Consider the following 19049-nt stretch of genomic DNA (forward strand, 5'->3'; position numbering starts at 1 on the left):
TGGCGGGCAGACGGGCAGACGAGCTGTATCTGGAATGAGTCGTCCGTGATCATCACAGACACCGCGACTTCGGATTTTGACGGAGAACGTAAGGTTACAATATTAGCGGGCCGGCCTTGCCAAGATCCCAAACGGTTTTGGGTTAAAACTAGTCGATCTTACCTCACAGGCGATAGGCGATAGTTGCCAAGATGTTTCCCGCGGAAAACTACTTTATCTGCTGACCGCATGTTTCCATCGCCTCCATTGTTCGCTCAGCCCTTTCGAAGCGACACTCAGCGCCATGGCGATTCTCCCAGCAATTCGCCAATAGAAAGCTACGCTATGTCCGAGGGGCCAATTGACCTACTTCCAGGGAGCCTATCCCCTCACAAATCCCGCCCTTATCGTTCCCACCGGTTCCCTGCCTGTGACTTTTGCCGGCGTCGGAAAAGTCGCTGCACACGAGATGTCGACAATCGCCCCTGTCTGCTATGTCGCGTGAATGGAGTTGAGTGTACTCGGAACGGCGCAGGGTCTACAGCAACAAACGAATCTGTGCCTGCCGTCCATCGCAGAAAGCGCCCCCGTGAGTCTCGGCCGGAGCTTCCGCTGGAGGACTCGCATTCTCATTCGGCAGCACGAGTTAAAGATGCCTCGTTGATGAATATTCATTTCTCCAATGCGCAATCGCAATCACTGCTGGAGGGACACAGTCCTGAAGAGATAATCCGCCCTCGAATGAAAACTCCTACCCCGAGATCTGTTCCGACCCCGCAACAAGCTCAAAATCAAAATCAAACAGGACATATTGTTGGTCCGGCGGTTGCAAGAGATGTCCAGGTACTAGAGCAGTTTATGTCGCCAACATACGGCGGTCTAGCTGTGTCTTATGCACGGCCGAATCCATACAGCGTTTATTCAGATGATCCGAAGCATCCAATTGTTTACTTAAAAGTTCCGCGGCAGCGCGTGGCTTCTTCTTTGGGGAATGGCTCAGCTGGCTTCAAGCAGTATGAAACAATTGAAAAGATATTAGAGCCTCTAGGAAATGATTTGTTTAGTTTGTAGGTGTCCTTTGCGGTTTCGGACCAAATTTTGCTTTGTTTTGGCAAATACTGAGAAGTCGACAGATATTTTGACATCTTCCACCCTTCATTTCCCATCTTAGATGAAGGGACAGTGGTCGAGGCGTATCGGCACGGTAGCCTTCCTCATTCTCTTGTTTGTGAAATATACGCCTGCTCACTCATTTCTTGGAATACTTCTACGAAAATCTCATTGACGAGTCGACCCCGACCAGATATACGCTACATCTGGGAACAAACAGTTAGCGCTTTGAATGATGAATTTACAGCCCCTGGGTTTTCGACTGTACTAGCATGTATTTTGGACCTTTCCGGGCGGCCAACAACTTCAATGACATATAACGCGGTAAACATCGGCAGAGTTGTGGCATTATCGAAGAGTCTTGGTCTCAACCAAGACCCCCGAAAATGGAGTCTTGACCAGCGTCAGAAGGACCTTCGCGTCAGAGCATGGTGGGGTGTTCTAATCCACGATTGGTGGTACGTTCTCACAGATCTTCGGATATTCTAAGCTTGTAAAGCACGCAGCTGATGCATGACAGGGCAAGTCTGTCGCACGGCACTTCTCCAAACATACACCCTACACAATTTGATGTTGAGATACCCGGACTTGATTCAATTGTCACGGGTGCGGGGAAGGCCACTTCAAGACAGCAAGCGTCTGATGCTGGAACTGCGGGTGCTCTTTGCTTTATCGCTTTATGCCAATTGACAGAGATCTTAGGCGATATCCTACCTCTCATCTACAATACCAAGCGTGGAAAGCACCACGATCCTCGAAAATCACTCCTACGTAGTGAGGCTTCACTGGAGGAATGGGAAGAAAATTTACCAAACTGGCTGGACCCCAAGAGCCTGGATTTTCAGCGCGAACTTCCTGGTGTCCTAAGTCTACAGCTTTCGGCTTTGGCAGTTAAAATATGTATTTGTAGGGTGTCACTGTTGGTATGTTATGTGCAAAAGCAATTCATAACTTCTGTCTCTCTAACAAGGGACAGGAGGCGTCCAAGTCTGACGAACGCGACGATACAGAAATGCGCCAATTCTATCAATCTAGATGTCGAAGGGCAGCCAGAGCTGTTGTTGAATTTGTCACATCGCTTCAGCAACGTGACCTAGACGCGTTCTGGTTACCTTGTAAGTTAATGAGGCTGATTTCATTCCCAAAATAGCCCTGGTCCATCTTTATTCAGGCTAGGAAGCCTCACTACACAACTCCCATTATTTGCCGACTTGACTAAAAATGCATAGATACCGCATACCATTTTGCATCAGCAGCCACATTGATACTTCGATGCGCCCTAGAAGCGGCGAATGACGACATAGCTCGGGAGTGTGTAGCAAGTGCGCAATTGCTGATCAGCCATCTGCGTAAATTTAAAGACGAGTCCAATTGGGACTTATCCGGTGTCTGTCTCTCCCAATGCGATGAAGTAGTGCGACGAATGAGCGAAGGAACGGTTTTGGATTTTCGGCGTGGGCATGCACACAGTTCAGGCTCAGCCTCCGCTCCCAGTGGTGCCGCATTCGGCTCAAATAACGAGGATTCTGCTTACTTGTCAGGTCCAAATAGATTTCAAAATTTGGAATCGTATTCAAGGCCGCGGGTTGAGTTTCCTCGAGATATTTCACGGGATGTGGCTGCTGCTGAATGTCCGGCTGGATTTGCGGGGCAAGGCAATGCGGCACTACTAGGGGGCAATGATATGGGAATGGAGAGTCAAGAGCCAGGGAATGACTTTTTGCTAGTGCCGGACTTGTGGCAGATGGATGGCTTTGACGAATATAATCACTTTGTATTGTGATATATATTTAACACAGAGCAATAACACTAAACAATATGTGGGAAATAACTTAGAAACAAAAATTTCCCACGCCTTTTAATAGATGTATCTGAAATGAGGATTCTGTTCCGAACTTAGCTTGTGTTTCGAACAATATCCAGAAGAAAAGCTTACCTCGAAATCTGTCAAATCGCCGCCAACCTCCTCGATTGCATGCTCCTCCGTCTCAGTAATACCCCTCGCAGCAGCAGTTGCATCTCGGCTCTTGTTGCGTCTCACCAACAAGAACCTCAGAGTGATCGAGATAACAACCTGCGTTGCTGAGCATGAAAGAATAACAATACAACCCGTAGGGTACGTTGGGGATTCGCTCGACAAGAAGGCATGCGGTCCGATGATGTTGCCGGCACAGTACGCCATGAATACAACAGCCACACCCGTGACCCTCTTGGTGTAGCCACCCAGGTTCGTGGAGGGCATCTGCAGAGCGAGAACCAAGGAAGTGACGTACGAGCCAACAATATAGTAGCCAAAGAGCACACCGACAAGATGCTTCGCGCGGTTCAGCTTCCAAATGAGGCAGATGCCTAGCACAGTCGGGAGGAGATAGATCACCATAACGGCAGTGCGGAAGTTCCGGATACGCGAAGCAAGCCAGGTCCCGGAAAGGATCCAAAAGACCTGGAATGCGCCTTGTGGTATGCCAAGAACAGTTGTAAGCAGCGGATCCTTGACAAGGCCCTTAATGATGAGTTTCCCGAAAGATGCGATGCCCCCATTGATGACTTCGTTGAGCAGCATAAAGAGGGTGAGGAGCCAGACCTGCGGGTCTAAGAGTGCTTCTTTAATCTGGTACCATTTGATCTTGCGGTTGAGGATCCCAGTGCGACCGAGCTTGCCGCGACCGACCAGTACAGCTTTATCTTGGAGGCTGAAGCGTTTGGCGGAGAGGATGTCATCAGGAAGGATGTAAAGCATGAGGAAACCCCAAGCAACGGTGACGCCACCGCAGATGAGGAAAATGGCCCTCCAGACGGGGAAGGAGTGCATTTGGCCGATGGCATAGGTGACAAGCCCACCAATCATAGACCCAACTCCGTTACAGGAGTAGAAAACCCCCGCCCTGAAGGGTTGTTCTTGGCGGGTGTACCTATGCGTGTGATCTCAACGTTAGGCTTGGTGCTATATATTCACTTTGGGGATGAGCGGAAACTGAAAATGGGCATTACGTACCACATGCTGACAATCATCATAAAACAAGGAGTGATAGGAGCTTCAAAGACACCCAACAAAAAGCGGCAGATTGACAAACCAGCAAAGTTTTGGCAAGCTGCCGTGATCATGAGGATAGCTCCCCAAGAGATGACACAGCCAGACACAACTTTAGCCATTCTCGTCCTCTGCGCCAAGTACGACCAAGGGTACTCTGCAGCCAGGTAAGCAAAGTAAAAGATACTTGCCAGCCAGCTGTATTGGTCATTGCTGATGCCTGTGTCGGTAAACAGGTCGAAGACCGCCGAGTAGGCGAGGGCTGATTTGTCAACATATTGCAACACGTAGGTGCCAGCAAGCATTGGCAGTAAGATCAAGTCGATCTTGCGGACGAGTTTCTTGTTTAACTCTTTGTCGACAAGTAGCTCTTGGATGTACTCATGAGTGAAGTTATGCTCGCGCAGAAAGATATCTGCCTCGTCCAAGCTAGAGATTTCGCCAACTCCAAAATCATCGACCTTGCTATTTGGCGTGGTTTGCATCACGTCGCTCTTTTCGGCCTTGTCGTCCATTTTGGATAGCCGATGTTAAGACTGAAGTGGGGAAATGGGGCCAATGATGAGAATATTGAGACTCGGGTTGTCTCAGTCATGAGAGGGCCATTTGTCTAGTGGCCATGGAGTGTTGTCGCACATATATAGACATACAGTTTAAGCTAATCGCGGATTCGCGCGGCCACTCGCACTAAACATCCCCTGCAGTTTTAAGCAGGGACGTAGGAGCTTTAGTGCAAGCCCTGACGCACGATTAGACCGACAGCTGGAAAGATAAAGTATCATCTCGCTCTCAGATAACGACGGAGTGGTTGTGGAGATGGAGACCCCAGGCATTCGATATGCACAGGGCAAAGAAGGTTACATTAGATACGAGCTGGCTGATGTCGGAAAACTCCCATCCAGCGCTGTGTCGGCTCATTAGCCTCGCACCCGGCAAAACGTCGGCTGATGCACGGACTTTATTCCCCTCATCAACCGATCCCCCTCTCGAGACATACGCACCACCACTACCACCATTACCATGCTGAAGCTATATCATCTAACTTCACCCAAGTTCACTTTACCTTCAATAACATATTCTTAATGCATTGCCAATCCTCAAATCGGTTATCATTGAGGAAGTGCGGCAAGAAAAGTGTTGTGCAGTTTGGAGGGGAAAACATGCAGAACGTGATATAGAAAAACCAAGGAGAAGCAACGTGCCAATGTAAAGAGGAGCGCATCCAACCTAACTTATGGATTTGAACCAAATAATATCGTGGGGGTCTCTTCGAAAATGTTTGCACGCTTCAAATGGAATAAATTTAAGTTCATATCAAAGGGCATGCGTTCTCCGCCGGCGGGTAAAGGCATTCTTGATCTACTGTGATCTTCCTAAAATACGTGTACTTTATCCAGAAGCATTGGAAATAACAGTGTCTGAAATAGTAATAATAATAGTCGTTACTAGACTCGGCCTTAATATTCGAGGTATTAATACGGAATAATACTAGAATGAATGAATTAACCTTAAGTGAGCCTTAGACCAAGTACCTACTATAGTTAACTTATATATAAGGTACTTCTTCTATTTACCTCGCTCTCTCTTTATAAAATGCCAAAAATTGAGATTTTTAAAATTACTTGATTTTTTTTTAAACCCCCGTCTCTAGAATTAATACATTAATACCTTTAATTACTAATTTTGCCTTCCCTTTTTTAAGTAGAGATAGTTATTGTAATAAAATTATAGCTTTAATAGCCAAGGGGATAGTCGCTTTATCGCTTAGGATAAATATTGATCTATTCTAATCCTTGGAGTAATCCGGAGCAATCCGCGACCCGCGGAATTTAGCCGAGCTCGGCTGTCTCGCATTTCGTCGGGAAACTGTTTTCCGCTGGGAGTAGTTGCGGGAACGACGTTACGACGGGCAATGTCGCCCGTTGTAAAAGTGACAAGCAGCACCCGAGTGACACTCTTTGATTTGTTGATCTCTGCATCTTGGTCACGTCATTTGTTCTCCACGGAAAGGATCGTCTGCACCTTTTCCTGCCACCATGAGAGCAAGACGGCCAAACTTAAGTAACTAAGTTTTAGAATGGGGGGGCCAAGACTCCATGGGGGACACTAAGATGACTACCCGCATCCCCTAACCACAAAAGGAGGACTTTGGATTCGTTCGGTATTATTCAGGCCTGCTTCAATGTCGAAAACGCGATGGATCGCGAAGTTACCTATAAAACCCACGATTTCTGTTTCTGCATTACCCCTCCATCCTCCATACGACTACAAAACAGTCTCCTTATTTCCATCCCGTTCATAACCAAAACAGAAATATGGGTTCAATCGCTCTCGGAGCGAAAATGCTAAAACTTCCGGAACCTTTTGCCAGCATCCCAAAGGAAACCTTCCTTTTCGGGCCCTCGCCAATCCAATACCTGCCACGAATCACAGAAGCACTTGGTGGAAAAGTTGGTGTTTACGCAAAACGCGAGGACTGTAATTCCGGCCTGGCCTTCGGTGGAAACAAGGTTCGCAAATTAGAGTGTGCAACTTCAGCCCCACAGCTACACGAATACTCTAACATTCTCCAAACAGGTATTTTGGCCCTGCGGCGGTGGAAGCAGGCGCCGATACACTGGTCAGCATTGGAGGCGTTCAATCTAACCACACCCGTGCTGTTGCGGCTGTTGCAGTCAAACTCGGGCTGAAGTCAGCGCTGGTACAAGAGAAATGGGTGGATTGGGAGGACCCTCTATACGCCAAAGCTGGAAATATCCAACTATCACGCCTAATGGGTGCAGATTCACGTCTTGACCCCTCGCCATTTGGAATCGAGCACAAAGATACTTTAAAGAACTTGACGCAAGAAGTCCTTGATAAGGGGGGCAAGCCATATTATATCCCAGCTGGTGCTTCAGATCATCCATTAGGTGGACTTGGTTTCGCCAGGTGGGCCTTTGAGGTTGAGGAGCAGGAGAAGGAACAAGGCATCTTCTTTGACACCATCATCGTCTGTGCGGTTACGGGTTCCACTATGGCGGGCATGGTGGCTGGCTTCAAGCTCGCCGCGAAGAACGGCTCGCGGCCGCGAAAAGTCATCGGTATTGACGCATCGGCCAAAGTACAGCAGACATTTGATCAGATTCTGCGCATCGCCAAGGCAACTGGAGTGAAGATTGGACTGAAGGAGGAAGATATTACAGAGAACGACATCATCTTGGATGGCAGGTATCATGCCGGATGCTATGGTATTCCTGACAAGCAAACTATCGATGCAATTAAGTTTGGTGCTTCAACCGAAGCATTCATTACGGATCCTGTCTATGAAGGAAAGAGCTTGGCTGGAATGATGGATATAATTCGAAAGGGAGAGCTACCTCCTGGTAGCAATGTATTGTACGCACATCTCGGGGGGCAACTTGCTCTCAATGCATATACTTCCATGTAGTTTCTTGCTATGTTACAAACAAATAAATAGAAATTTGATTAGTACGGTTGTATTCACCTGGAAAACTCCTATTTTGAGGTTTACTCTACTTCCTATATTGGCACTATTGTACACAGGCGCCTCCATCGACAGGAATATCGGCTGTAATAAAGCTTAGTTAAGGTTAAAAGAAGGAGTTGAGTGCATGAAATAAAGAAATCAATACCTCCAGTCAAAAATACCTGCACTGATTGTTTCCACCCCTCTCGAGTTTCCTCAGGCCAGTCCAGCGGGATATGGAAAGAGCAAATCAGTAGCTGGAAGGGTCCTTGAGCGAGGGCCAAGATGATGCTGATTGGGCAGATTATTCCAAGCTGAAAGGATAGAGCAAATAATTGTGGAATGTTGATGGGATGACTCCGTTGCTGATCAGGAGTGCGCTGGTTCCTCGACCTTGCCTGATAGGTTGGGTGGTGGATATTCTTGTGACCGAGTTGAGGTGGATGTCGCTTCAAGACTTATTTCTGAAGTTGATGGGTTGTCCAAAGAAGGAGGAATGAAGAACAAGAACGCAGGTTCCTGTACAATGTTATGCATCCGAGACAATATTCTTGGAGGGCCAAATTCTTACCAATGCTGACGCAGTCGGGGTTAGTGTTTGAAATGGTTGGATACAGAGAGTGGTTGAAAATGATCGGCAAAAGTGAGTACAATATTGTGAAGAACCCCAGCCGGAAGTCGCCGGAGCTCTGGGAGTCACAGGCGTGGGATCATGGCGAGATCAGATCTGATACAGATGCTGGTGGCGAAACGAGTCTGATGTCGAAGACCGCGTAAAGAGTTATTGATGGAGACTTGGTGGCTGAGATTCTAGCGGCTTGGAAGAATGTGAGGTAAACACTCGAGAGTCGTTACTGCATTATATAATATGAATGGTTTGACACCACAAAGGAGTGTAAAGATCCATACCCCCTGTGATTCAGTAGGGTGAGATCTGCAGGAAACTTTGCTTCTCAGATTAGATATCTTCACGACAAGATATTACATCAAGAGCAATATAATTCTAAAATCAAGTCATGAGGTGTTCCCCGACCTTCTGGGGATTTGTTCCATCGTATGCTTGCCACCGGGACATTGGCTTAATGAATTGATTTGCTTTGGGTGAATACGGAAGGGCAGTTTTGCTGAAAGTCGCCCCAATGTATGGGAGTATATCTGAACGATGAAGTAAAAAAAACCCCTCGACCGCACCATTCTACTTACACTCAAAATAATTCGGGAGGCCAACGCTTCCTTTTAAACCAAATCCACTTTATATGAGTGATCGTAGCTTCTGATAGCCTCTAATTCCATTCTTTCTTTGTCTTTAATTATAAATCAAGTTATTAGGGCCTCCTTCGCAACTTTCAAATGCTAGCATTTGCTTAGTATTCGAATACCAGCTTTGGATTATTAGGAATTTAGTGTTTCACAAATATTTGTATGCTAGCAACCATTACAAGCATTTGATTACTAGTGTTTGCTCCCATACAAATCGTAATTTTTTCTTAGAATTACTTATTATAGGTAGTTGTAAAAAAATTGAAGTATTTGAATACTAGCTTTTGCTCTTTCTAACTACTTTTATAGCACTTCTTAAGGGACAATATTTTAATTATTATATAACTATCGCGCTTCTCGTATAATTTATTGTGAAGTTCTGCCTTAGTAGGAAAGCTATTAATTGAGATATCTCATATCCTCCAGTAACTATATAAAGGGCAGAGCGATATTATAGAGTGTGGACTGCGGGCACTCTTGCGTACGGTGGCTGAGGAACACCTCTATGGGCTTGGTTTAGGGTAGACTGCGGAGCTTTTGTCAGTTGTAACTAATCGGGCATATACCCCTCCTTCTAAAAAATGCAAAAACAACGTTCAACCGCAGTAATCGCGATCATTATTGAGTATTTACATTTTGCGAAACACTCCTAATTTTTACAGATACTAGCTTTGAATATTGAGCATTTTTGAATGCTAGTAATGGTTGCTGGCAATTGCTAGCAATCAAAAGACGTGCATCCGTACGGAACAGGCTCTTATTAGTCAGAACTTTTGAAGTGGTTTGGGCGTATCCGATCCGACCGATCATACATATGTATTAAGAAGGAATGTATCTCAGCACAAGACGATCAACTACGCCATGTTCTTCTTCCTTGCATCCCGGTAGCTGGCTCGTCACCTGGACCGCCTTCTCAAGTCGCAACTCGATATGCTTCTCGCCGCCAGCCCGAGTGCTCCATGACACAATAGCAAGATTTTCTCTGCCCAGAGCCACTTTTGCTTCCACAGCCTCACTCAATCGCACACGTGGCTTAAAGAGCACTTTGGCAGACCCAGGAGCGATAGGACGGATACCCGCAAGCCCAGTACAGTACTCATACACGGGCACACTACCCCAAGCATGGCAGTCCGACCGCTGCCGCACATCATCCTCCTCCCACGTTGAGAGGTTGTTAGCCAACATCGCCCGCCACGGATCCCACACACGCGCCCAGAACACCTCCCAGGCATCATCGCCTGCGAGGGCATATGCTCGCAGTGCGTAGAACTTCATCACGTACGAGAATTTTGAGAACTTCGGCTCCGCGAATGATTCCGTCAGGAGACGAGCACGGTCCGAAGGCGCAGCAGCACCGCAGAGCACGCCGAAAACTTGGCAGTGCTGGGAGTAAGATAAAGAGTCGGCGATGTCTGCAGTGGAGTCGGTGAAGAACCGTCCGTCGAAGCAATGGGCCTTGATCGCTTGCACAACACTCTCACCACGCGATTCATACTCGCCCGCGTACCCAGGGCGGCCGACGTCTCGCACAAGCTTCGCAGCTTGGTTGAGGACGAACGCGTAGAGCATGCTAAAGTAGGTGTGACGGTTTGATTTCCGGCCGGAGGTGGGAACCCCTTTGTCTGGATGCTCGTCTGTTGCGCCCCATGTTGTCACCCAGTCGATATACTGCCACACATCCTCGGGCATGCCGCTGACAAGGCCCAGGTCGTCGATGTGCGACTCGAAGAAGTCGAGCACGCCATCGATACGGGGCAGGAAGGAATGGGCATATGATGTATCGCCGAAGAAGAGGTGGTGATCGCATACTTGGAGGATCCAGTAGAGGGGAAATCCAGCGATGATTTGCGGTACATGTGATGGGAAACGGGACTGTGTGAGACCTTCGGGAGTGACTGAAGACGCAAAGTTGGTGATAGCTTGGCGCATCAACAGATCGTCCCCTGATAGGAGGTAGTGGAACAGCCCAACTGAGCGTGAGTCGCCAGAGTATCTGTTCTTGTGATTAGTTGCCATGTCACCACTCTGAACTGGACAGATTTCAGTGTCGACTCACTGGAGCTGCTCGTAGAAAGGGCAGTCCGAATACCCGTCAAACATACAGTTCCGCATCGTTCTGATGGATACATCCCATATTTGCTCGCTGTGCTTATCTCCGGGCTCCTTCCAGCTTGCCTTCACTGCGAGAGGGTAGTTCACCTGGGTGGCGTCAAAGGAGAGCAGCTGAGCAGGCTCCGGCCCAACTGAGATTTCCAGTCGTAGAATACGGAATGTCCGAAACCAGAACGGCTCATATGTTACGGTCTGGCCGTGTGGAAGGTCCAAGATCAATTCATCATAGGGGCCGATAAGATGCCCCTTTTCCGCATCCAGGCGATCGGCTTTGGTTCGAAAGAAAGGGTAATTACGAGGTTCGAGCTCGTAGCCTTCCGAGTAAGTAACCCTGAGTCTGATCTGAGACCGCTTCGCCTTCGCCCTGAAGGTCCATTGTAGGAAGGCTGTGGAATGGACATGTGCCTGCACTTCCAAAGCATGCGATGATCCTCCTGGAAGAATTATCGTCCTGTTTGCTGCGAGATGGGCAGTCCAGTCATTGATAGAGGCAGTGCTCTGGCAGGCTCTGACGGTGCTGACGGCAACTGGACTTTCTTCGGCCATAGGGATAGCACGTGGACGAAGGCGCCAGGGAAGAAGGTCGCCATTCAGCGTCTTCATACCATACAACACAGGCGTGATCCATGGGTTTGGGATGGTAGGAGCAATGCGCTCGCTGATCTGTCGCGGAGATGATAGAGGTCAGTAGAAGTTTCAATGACACCATATATATGGCATTGGGGGAGCTAACATGGAGGAAGCCGTCGTCGACCAATCCCATGGGAAACAAGATGCTGTCGTCCACTTGGGCCTGCCAGTCCACGCCTGAGGTGAGCTCCAGGACGGCTGCTCCCGCCTCCAACTCCACACTACCAACGACCGTCAAGCCTGCATGGGTTGTCCTCTCAAACGGCATCGCACCCCTCGAGGCTGCGAAGTACTGAAGTACCTCAAAACGAATCTCATTGCTGCCGCTCCCAAGATACGGTGCAATATCGAGCGTATCATAATGCCAGATCAACAAACTGCTCCTCGCTGGTCCTACCGCGACGCGGATCCTATTGATGTAGAGCTTGTATCGGGTGTCTGCAGAGAAGTGCAACAACGTACGAGTTGCAGGAGTGTCGAGGTTGAACTTGCGACGGAATCTGACAATTCGTCCGGCTGTGTTGCTCTTGGAGGAATCTACCCAACCAGGGACCCAAATCCAGTTTGCCTGGAGCTTGTTGATGGTCTACATGTTGTTGTCAATAGCATCTGGGCCCAACGTTGGGCGGGAGGCGTGCGCTCCTACTTTTTGCTCCTCGTCTGTCACCATTGTGACTAAACGTGATGATCGAGTTTGACTGTTCTTGACGGTGTTTCTCACGAACCATGCTCAGAGGCTGATTGACAATCACTACGCCACGAGGTGTTCAGAAGACTTATAACGATGACCTTGACGACATACGGCTGGGAAGACATGCTCGTTTTCGGCATATGTAACACCGAAACCAGCTTTTCCCAACGAAAAGAAAGGTAAGAATAAGTCTCCACGGCCCAAACGCAAGTGTGCGGCGTGGTGTTACAGTCAGTGAGTCGTATGAGGAACTCCTTGCTGGGAACGCGGGTCCTATCGGTGTGCATTGTCCCGCTGCCCGCCGAGCCGAAGCGGGCTCGAATTGTGCGTGAGATCTCCGCTATTATCCTACCCCCGACCATCCCCACACCCCCAAAAACGGCCATTTCTCCGCAGTCGCTTGTGACGCCTGGGGCTTTGGCCATGGATTTCTAGGGTCTTCCCCCTCAGTGGCGCGGTAATTGGCTGCCTCGGTCGAGAGATATGCCACCAGTGCGAGGCCTTGATCTCCCCGAGCTAAGCGAAGCAAGACAATATATTGCACGGCAAATACTTATATAGCCGATAGGGAACCTACCGCAGACTGTTGGCAGCTGTTCCTCTAGCAACATCACAAAGACCTACAAAGCGGAGCCCCAGACTGCTCAGCTGCTTCTCGTCTCAATGGCAGACCAGCAAGGGAAGCGCGATAACGAAATGGTCGAGGCGGCCACGACCACCGAGGAGCAAATGCCGGCTTCAAAAGGCGAGGTGCCGTTGATGCGCTCCAAGGCGGACGAGCTTGGTGTTTGGCAGAGTGCGTTGATATTCAAGTGCGTGGGGCTCATGGCCATGACTGCAGCGTTCTGCGCGGCCCTTGATGGCTATCGTAAGACACGCCTTACAAAAGAAGCCGCACGCCCATGAAGTGCTGACATCGCTCGTCCATAGAAATTAACCTCAATGGCGGCATTATCGCCAACAAGGGATTCATCAAGCAGTTTAACCCCTCTAAGACCGCTGTCTTCGACGGCAAATACGTATCGGCGTGGGGTGGCATTCAATCTGCAGGCCAGTTCTTTGGCCAAGTTGTGCGTATCTCATGAGTTGCGTAGGTTATTCCAAAACACCACTGACGGATTCTCTTCCAGCTGCTTCAATATGCCACGGAAGGGCTGGGCCGTAAACCAGCACTTTTGATTATCTGGGTGGTTCTTGTAGCGGTAAGTCTGATCCTTTCTATTACTTTGTTTGATGTTGAGTCTTCCCCGGTTTGTGGACGATACTCTGTAATGCCTTTACTAAGGCATTCCGCTGGGTTTAGAGTATTTTTACCGAGTCATTCGCCAGCGACTGGCAACACTGGCTAGTCGCAAAGCTCCTCTCCGGTATGGGAGTTGGCATGTTGCAATCAACTATGCCTCTCTATCTATCTGAAATTGCTCCAACCCAGTTGAGAGGATTCTTCATCAATGCATACAGCTTGTAAGTCCCGTTCCCCAAAACCTACATTCCCCATATCTCCTATCCCCTTGTTTTCTCTGTTTGCAAATGCGGGCTGCTGTTTACCATGAGGCCATTCTTCTAGGTGGTTCATTGTAGGCCAACTGTTCGCGTCCGTGGCCCTCTACAGGCTCAAGGCCACGGATCCGTTGAACTACAAGACTCCTATTTATACCCAGGTGAGCTAGAAAACTAGTTTAGCTCCGGACCCAACTCGCTGACCACTTTTCAGTGGGCGATGGTTATTCCTATTGGTATCGTCTTCGCTCTTCTCCCTGAAACACCCTGGTGGCTCGCTAGCAAAGGTAAACTCGAGAAGGCAAGGAAGGTTCTGCAACTATGCAACGGTGGCGTCGAGGGCTACGATATCGAGGAACAGATTGTTCGTTTTCCCCAACCCACTTGGATACCTGTTCTCCTGTGCTAAGTACTTGTGCTGACTTAATTATAGGAAGTCATGACCTCCACGGTCAGGATAGAACGCCAAACTGCCGAACTAAACAAGGAGGTCGGGAGTTGGGCTATCTTCCAAGGCCGGAATCTCCTACGATTCGTCATCGCCGGATGGCCGAAAATTACCCAGCAGTTTGTCGGCTTAACCGTGTTTAATACGTTCGCTGTGTACTTCTGTAAGTGACTGTAATTCTGGACATTTCAGCTATCCCAGTCTAACTCAGCTTTATAGTCCAATACGCCGGCAACAAGAACCCTTTCCTCGTTACTGTTATCCTCTCCTGTGTGCAATTGCTCTCAATGATTCTCACTTGCACGCTCACCGACTCCATTGGCCGACGGCCACTTACCGTCTATCCCTACGCCATCACAGTCGTGTCCGTCTTGTGTCTAGGAATCATCGGCTGCTTTGACTACACTACCAAGGCACTAGGCTCCCTCCTTGTCAGTCCACCCTCCTAACAATATCCCAAAATCTGCCCTTCCTCAAAGCTATCCAACTGACTGCTCGGTTCCCAGATCTTCTTTGCCTGCCTAGCTACCTTCTCGACTACCGGCGCATCAGCTATTGGCTATGCGTACGCCGCCGAAATACCCATGCAGCGCCTGCGAGCCCGCACTGCGGCCTGGTCGCTCGCATCGTCTAATCTCATCGGTATCATGTTCAGCTTTTGCACACCGTTGATGATCAACCATGGCACCACTAAATGGGGCGTCAAGACGGGCTTCTTGTAAGTGCATCCAGTTGCCATACGTCATGCTTTGGGGGTGGGATGGGTAGTACGGTTATTAATTCTGTACGTAGCTTTGCGGGCACAGGTTTCATCTCTGTTGTTATTGCTTGGTTCATCCTCCCAGAGGTGGCGCGCCGGACACCAGGTGAAATCGACGAGTTGTAAGTTTGCTTTTCATGACCGACTCGTGCCGGGCTCGTCTTGTGCGCTTCAGAGAGACAACTAACGTTTTCGGTGCTTGGTAGATTCGAAAGAAAGATTAACCTCCGGAAATTTGACAAGTATGTCACGGACGTTCAGATTCGTGCAGTTGAGCTACACGGGGATGAAAATGCAATGGCTTAGACGTTATGGATGAGTAGGGCAAACCGAGAGGCGTGATATAAGGTATCTTAAGGCAAAGGCATATGAATTAGTTATACTGGATAAATAATCGTTGTTGTGAAACCTGAGTCTGTACCTGAGTCTGCGTGCTCGCCAAAGCCAGTAAACGTCGCTTATCGTTGAAGATGAATTTATTAACCGGATTAGAAATTTTATATCCCCTAGAGGGGACTCATATTTCAACCATTTTTTACAATAAAATTACAGGTTTCATTAAAGTAATCCAGGTGCAAATTGTATTGTAGCAAGAGTCAGAGCTTCAAATGCAAGAATGAATGAGGCAACCGCAAATCCGTCTGATATGCTTCCATGCTTGACCGACCAAGAAATGCCAAAAACCAAACTAATTACGAAGCCCATCAAACCCCAGAAACAAATCCTACGAACACTGAAACCGTCTTGGAGGTAAAGACCCCAGCCGGTAAACATGTCTGGCGGCTCTCCTCGTTCTGGACGCCTTTCTATGCGCTTTGGGAGTTGGTTTAGGCAAACAGTACTGTTGCGGCAAAAACCAGGGTCCTTGAACCGGTGTGTTAGGAACCCGCTGCTAACGGGTGGAACTAAACCCGGTGGCCTAGGAACAAAGCGATAGTGACGGTCCACTGAAGAAGGCAGTTGGTTTGGCTGTAGGCCATCTACCTCTTGGTTTTCGTGCAGTGTAAACTAAAGATAATCAGCACTTGCCAAGACAAGGTGTATGGTCTCAAAAAGTATCCATTTACTTTAACGAAGGTGATATTTTGAAGGCTTTTGAGACTGATAACCTTGTGGATCCAGTTTCTCCTGGAAAAATACCGGGTCCGCAAGCAAGTAAACAACTGCTAGTCTGAGACTACTGGAGTCAGGTCCAAGTCATCTCGAGTGACCAAAAGCTTCGAATCATTGATGCACAGAAGAACATAGTCAGCCGTCACGGGACTGCTAGTTGTTGGTGCCCGGGGAGTAGCGCTAGAGCTTGTTATTAGTGGAATACCACTGCTAGAGCTCTGTCCACTTGGTTGGCTGGACGAGGATAATGGGCCGTGCGCTCTTTTGGATGACGGAGTTTTCAATGGCGAATTCTTGGGCGAATCTGTGGCCGGATGGTTCCCAGATGGGTTTACTTGCACTCCCGTCGGACTGCCGTCCGCTTGGTCTCCACTACGGCTTCGAAATGTCCTATCTAGATCAAGCAATATGTTTAAAAAGAAAATGCTAATAAGGACGAGGAACATCTTGATTGCATCAAGGAAGGGGCCCGATAGTCCGAGCAGTTCCACTAAAACGACGACACAGGCAACTTCTAATCTCCTGGCTAATTCATCTATGGCACCTGCTCGGTATTCCATAAAGGAGTCGTTTCCCCTGTAGCCGCAAGACTGTGATGAGTATGAGCAAGCGATAATCACGACCAGATCTCAGAACTTACGCAAGTCCAATGAAGACGAAACTGTTTGGGGACAATATCTAATTGAGCGGGCACAGTTACAGGCTGAGGCTTTCTAGCCACAAGACTTTTCTTTCGTACCCGAGAGAAGGTGGCAGTTGGTGAGGCAGGCTTGAGGCTCATACCAAGCTCAAGCGGCGGAGAGGGCGGTGGTCTTCGATTTACTTCCCTTGAATTGATATCAAACCAGGTTGCTTCAATAACTCGATCGCGTACATCAAGTGCTTCGCCGTCCATAATGCCATATATGTAACTCTCGCCAACTAGTTGGTATGTACCAAACAGATCTTTTCGAAGTAAAATGGGAACATTACAACCAAAAAGAATGCAAATACCTGTGAGACATGTTAGTCTGACCTGAATCAATGTTGCGGTAAAGTTTTCAACTTACAATCACCTATCTCGGCGTGAGAAGGGGCAATTCCTAGCCTCCCTTGTCTGGTCTTGATTGAAGATCTGTCCCATATTACAGCTTGGGCTCGGCGCCAAAATTCGCTCTTGATAGATCCAGGCTCGTCAAACTGGATTTGATCGACAATGACGACGCTAGATTCGCCGATTCCATGCAGGGTCGCTTCGAATGCCCTGGAATAGTATGACGGGCACTTAGTGCCTTGAGGCCCACGTCCAGCCACAAGAGTGTGCCATATCGCCTCTGGGACTGTGTCTTTTGACATGCCACCAAATTTGAGCCATTCTGTTGGCATATTTCCATCCCAAGCTGGAGAGGTGATTGCATCGACGGAATCGACAGTCACTCCCATGACATGCAGTCCCTTTTCGCCCCCAGCAATGCGCCATCCTTTCTGAACTTTGAGCTTGCCGGATGCGCTGTAAGTGCGAGGTTGCCCTGGTGGGCTCACAAACGGATCTGCATTCACTCGAACAGCCTCAGGCCATTCATTCTTACTGCGCACGCCGAATGCCAGGCGATCTAAAGTGCAAATCCAAGATGAGAGGTTTGACCCTGCACCGCCAGGCGCCCAAGGTTGAAAGATAATATCAAGAGAGCCCGATTTGGAGATGGCGAAGCTAACAAATTCATCACACAGCTGTGAAAAGTCCTTCGAATAGTCAATGCTGATATGAATTTGGCCATCCTGGACTGTGTCTATGCTCTGGTTCGATTCCAAGATTCTGCTTCGGATTGCCGTAGTTTCATGGACTTCGAGGTATGCGGAGGCTGCCTGAAGACTCTGAGCTCCTTGATCCGGAGGTCCTGCCCGGCTCGTGTCGCCTTGGGTCTCGTCTATCGACGCGGTTTCGAATTCCTGTTCGCTAAATTCCTGGGTCTTTGGCCATCTTTCAGTATCATTCGCTAGTCCAAGGAGAGCAAATATACGGTCATGAGGATCCGTAGACTGAAATAGGGACAATGTCGTAACGAGGGTCTCCAATGACAGTGACGGGCTTTGGATCTTCCCAAGCTCATTTCTTTTGAAGATCCGATTCACGATGTCCACAAGGCGGCTTGCACCAAATTCCGTGACTGGGCCGTATTCCATACAGATTTGAGATTTGCGAACAAGGAGAGCGAGACACGAGTCAAGCTGCGTCCAGTCTATGGTATTGGCGCTGCACCAGATTGTTGCCCTTTGAGCCACAGCTATCTCTTGAACGACCCATATTCGGCTGAATCAGGGCAAGCAGATAAGGCGTACTACAGCTCTCCATTCTTCGTCGAAGCTAGAATCTCGAACGAGGCTATCTAGGTCTGAAACTTGGCCTAGTTTTCCGATGAACTGCATGGCGGTTCTGCTACTCTCGTCTTCTTGGCCTAGCCAAACGCAGACTCTGGAAGCACATTGAAAGATGTCCCGAATTAATGAAACCTGATGGCGCCTTTCTTCTATATCCCTCTGGTTGATGCATATTGCGTCAATCCAGAGGGCTCTCTCATGATTCTTCAACCGAAGGAATTGAAGAGCTTCGTGAAGATTGCCAGGGATTGAATATAGACGGCCATCCACCATGACGTCGACCCATGTGAGGTCTGGATTCCTCCAGGTGTATGACAAGGCCTCATAACTTCTGGTGAAATCTGTAGTTGACACGATGCGACAGCGGATGGGATCGTTTTCGGTCTCTGCTGGCTGGAGCAGAGCGAGGCGAAATCCGTTCTTCGGGATTGGAGAATGCTGGTATACATGATCATCACGGAATAACCGTGCGGGCCGCATTTCGACAAGTTCAAAATAATATGTCAAAGAATCGGGCCTCAAGGTTTGGGAAAATGCAGTCCTTTAGACCGCGAAAAAAAAAAAGAAGAGACAAAAAACATTAAGAGA

The 19049-nt window shown here is 48.6% G+C and overlaps 4 protein-coding genes across 4 annotated transcripts; 2 read left to right on the plus strand and 2 right to left on the minus strand.

The window, feature by feature from the left end:
- Window positions 1-324: 324 nt before the first annotated feature.
- Window positions 325-7550, plus strand: K444DRAFT_644031 (1-aminocyclopropane-1-carboxylate deaminase; the record flags this gene model as incomplete). Its single annotated transcript, XM_024884913.1, has 11 exons — window positions 325-515; window positions 558-638; window positions 696-1046; window positions 1113-1547; window positions 1610-2008; window positions 2125-2204; window positions 2319-2543; window positions 3789-3917; window positions 4319-4348; window positions 6458-6644; window positions 6698-7550. 11 exons carry the CDS (start codon window positions 325-327, stop codon window positions 7548-7550), a joined length of 2961 nt encoding a protein of 986 aa, XP_024735430.1.
- Window positions 7551-9517: 1967 nt separating this feature from the next.
- On the minus strand, window positions 9518-12261 carry K444DRAFT_664572 (glycoside hydrolase family 78 protein; the record flags this gene model as incomplete). Its single annotated transcript, XM_024886979.1, has 4 exons — window positions 9518-10842; window positions 10906-11624; window positions 11695-12177; window positions 12238-12261. 4 exons carry the CDS (start codon window positions 12259-12261, stop codon window positions 9669-9671), a joined length of 2400 nt encoding a protein of 799 aa, XP_024735431.1. The 3' UTR covers window positions 9518-9668.
- A 409-nt stretch (window positions 12262-12670) lies between these two features.
- Window positions 12671-15402, plus strand: K444DRAFT_664573 (general substrate transporter). The gene is made up of 11 exons (XM_024886980.1): window positions 12671-13150; window positions 13213-13352; window positions 13413-13484; window positions 13586-13746; window positions 13850-13943; window positions 13997-14146; window positions 14216-14393; window positions 14450-14661; window positions 14737-14948; window positions 15023-15112; window positions 15197-15402. Exons 1-11 carry the CDS (start codon window positions 12946-12948, stop codon window positions 15294-15296), a joined length of 1614 nt encoding a protein of 537 aa, XP_024735432.1. The 5' UTR covers window positions 12671-12945; the 3' UTR covers window positions 15297-15402.
- A 754-nt stretch (window positions 15403-16156) lies between these two features.
- Window positions 16157-18941, minus strand: K444DRAFT_631114 (uncharacterized protein; the record flags this gene model as incomplete). The annotated part of the gene is made up of 4 exons (XM_024883308.1): window positions 16157-16693; window positions 16744-17096; window positions 17153-18311; window positions 18423-18941. The coding sequence occupies 4 exons, from the start codon at window positions 18939-18941 to the stop codon at window positions 16157-16159; spliced, it is 2568 nt and encodes an 855-aa protein (XP_024735433.1).
- Window positions 18942-19049: the final 108 nt, after the last annotated feature.

The sequence above is a fragment of the Hyaloscypha bicolor genome (genome assembly GCF_002865645.1).
Source record: "Hyaloscypha bicolor E unplaced genomic scaffold K444scaffold_92, whole genome shotgun sequence".
NCBI lineage: Eukaryota > Fungi > Ascomycota > Leotiomycetes > Helotiales > Hyaloscyphaceae > Hyaloscypha > Hyaloscypha bicolor.